This window comes from Zingiber officinale, chromosome 1B (assembly GCF_018446385.1).
Source record: "Zingiber officinale cultivar Zhangliang chromosome 1B, Zo_v1.1, whole genome shotgun sequence".
NCBI classification, from domain to species: domain Eukaryota; kingdom Viridiplantae; phylum Streptophyta; class Magnoliopsida; order Zingiberales; family Zingiberaceae; genus Zingiber; species Zingiber officinale.
The window spans coordinates 80,836,776-80,838,981 of record NC_055986.1 but is presented as its reverse complement, the minus strand read 5'-3'; the positions used below and the strand labels follow the sequence as shown (position 1 = coordinate 80,838,981).

Genomic DNA, 2,206 nt, shown 5'->3' with positions numbered 1-2,206 from the left:
GTTGAGGAACTACTTGTATGTAAGATCATACTTTCAACTTTCCATGTTCCGGTGGTCTTAAGACAAAAGGAAAGGAAAGACAGATGAGAGATTCCTTTCAAAGGCTGCACAATGGCACAAAAAAGGCTGGAATTGTATCAGTTCTTCAGATTCTAATTTACGTATATACAATGAACCAATTAACAAGAAATTTCCAATATATATTCGATATAATTTCAAACTATAAGAGAAGAAGTAGATGTAGTTTTACTGAACTCTTGATAGATGAAGGCTGCAAAGAGATCTGAAACACACTAGATTATTAGCATTTTAATATCAAACCAAAACACAATTTACCAAATTACAATTTGTCTAACAGTTTCTTCTTTCTCTTCGTCATCTGAGTCCATACCGATCCATTTTATCATGGAGTAGAGGAACTCTTTGATGCTCACAGTTCCATCTTTGTTCCAGTCCATTTCTCCTGCATACAAATGCCGTCAGTAATAATCAGACATCTTAAAAAAAATCAACAACAATCTGAAGAAATTACACAGAAGTAGACAAGAGCATACTGAATCTCTTGGTAGCAATGTGTGTTGGAGATTTCTCCTTTGAAGGTGCTTCATTCAGTGCCACAACAAAGTCTTTCCTTTCAAGCATTCCATCCCCATTTTTGTCGAGAAACACAAATGCTTCCACAAGCAACTTGAATGTGCCTTCAAGTTCTCTTGATTCATCTTTTGCAGTCTGATATACAACAAGGATTATAGTTGTGAACAATGGTATCAGCAGTTAAAATTTTGAAAAAAAAAAATTTAGCACATTATTAGCTCGGGAGGGAGCCGCATCCAGAAGAAAAACTAGACAGAGGAGAACAATGAACTCATGATATTGTAACCCATTTTGTAAATCCATGTTACAATAATGGTAAAGACGATTGATCTCTTTGTCGTCAACGTTGAAGTTTAGCTCTCTCAGGCACTTCTTTAGCTCCTCATGGTCGATCGTTCCATTTGAATCTTCATCTGCATCGAAAGGGCTTAAAATACATCTTTGCCAAAAACCCAAATAGTGGTCTCTGTCATGAAACCTAACTTACCATACTTTTCGAAAATATGCTTGGCATCTTGCAACCCTTCTTTTAACTGGGGGAACCTCATAATGATGCTGTTGGTTGATCTAAAAGTTTTTTTGCCTGAAGAAGCAGTGTGTCTGATAGCTTCCACCAATCTCTTCTTAATTTTCCTTACTTCCCTTCGATGCCTGATTGGAGAACAAAGTTTTGCGAAAACATCTCCCACTTTGTCCCAGAATGGTTTTTCTGCAGAAGATGATTTAGAAAGTAGTCCTAAAGGAAACGACTAGGAACGAGTAAGCAAGAATTGCAGGTCGAAAGATTAAAACCGCATTTTCTATTGAAGTTTACAAAGATTGCATATATGGCAAAAGCTACAATGCAACAGAGATGAGATGCTTAGGAGTGCAAGTGTTCAGAAATGATGCATTAATCGAGAAGTTTAGATACCTGGAGTTTCTTTCATGGAAGCTGCAGAGATTTCTTATGATCTCCTGTCTTTGAGAATATTTTAGTGACAAAGGGATTGACAAGTGATAGATAATGAATTAGAAAGAAAAGAGCTTCTTGAATACTGCTGTCCAAGATGAATAAGCATCAGATACCAATCCTGTGCTTGAAGCACTCAGCTTCATACCAAAGATGAGATGCCATCTTTTGGCATCTGTAATGGTTTTGTTTTTTATAAAAGTTAGCACCATCTTTAGAACTAATCAAATCTAACAAAACGTATGTATTTCATATTAAAATTAACATGCATCAAGTATTTGTTTAGTTGTAGTTAAAATAATGGTGTGAAATCCACCTAAGGGCATCCTTAATGGTAAACTTTATTTTTACATCATCTGCCATATCAAAAATTATAAATGTAAACTTAAAAAGTAGATTTAAAGATATATATAGTCAAACATGGTAGCTAGTTATTAATGGGGCCCATAAAAATTTAGTGAAATCTAGTTCTTGATTTTGAAGCAAAGTTTTTTTATTTAAACCAAAAACCCAAATTATCTCATGATAGTAGGTTTAAAAATGAAGGTTTATTTTTTAAACCCAATAATTTAACCTCCATTATAGATGCCCTAAACTTTGCAGATTCAGTAAGTTGCAAACAAGGTTTTTTACATGGCATTAGTCTAGTTTGGGCCAAAA

The 2,206-nt window shown here is 34.7% G+C and overlaps 1 protein-coding gene across 1 annotated transcript; it reads right to left on the bottom strand.

Annotated features, from left to right (window-relative positions):
• Positions 1 to 235: 235 nt before the first annotated feature.
• On the bottom strand, positions 236 to 1,654 carry LOC121973673 (probable calcium-binding protein CML21). Its single transcript, XM_042525089.1, has 5 exons — positions 1,508 to 1,654; positions 1,082 to 1,303; positions 805 to 1,007; positions 555 to 729; positions 236 to 463 (listed from the first exon to the last, which is right to left on the bottom strand). Exons 1-5 carry the CDS (start codon positions 1,521 to 1,523, stop codon positions 333 to 335), a joined length of 747 nt encoding a protein of 248 aa, XP_042381023.1. The 5' UTR covers positions 1,524 to 1,654; the 3' UTR covers positions 236 to 332.
• Between the last annotated feature and the right edge of the window lie 552 nt (positions 1,655 to 2,206).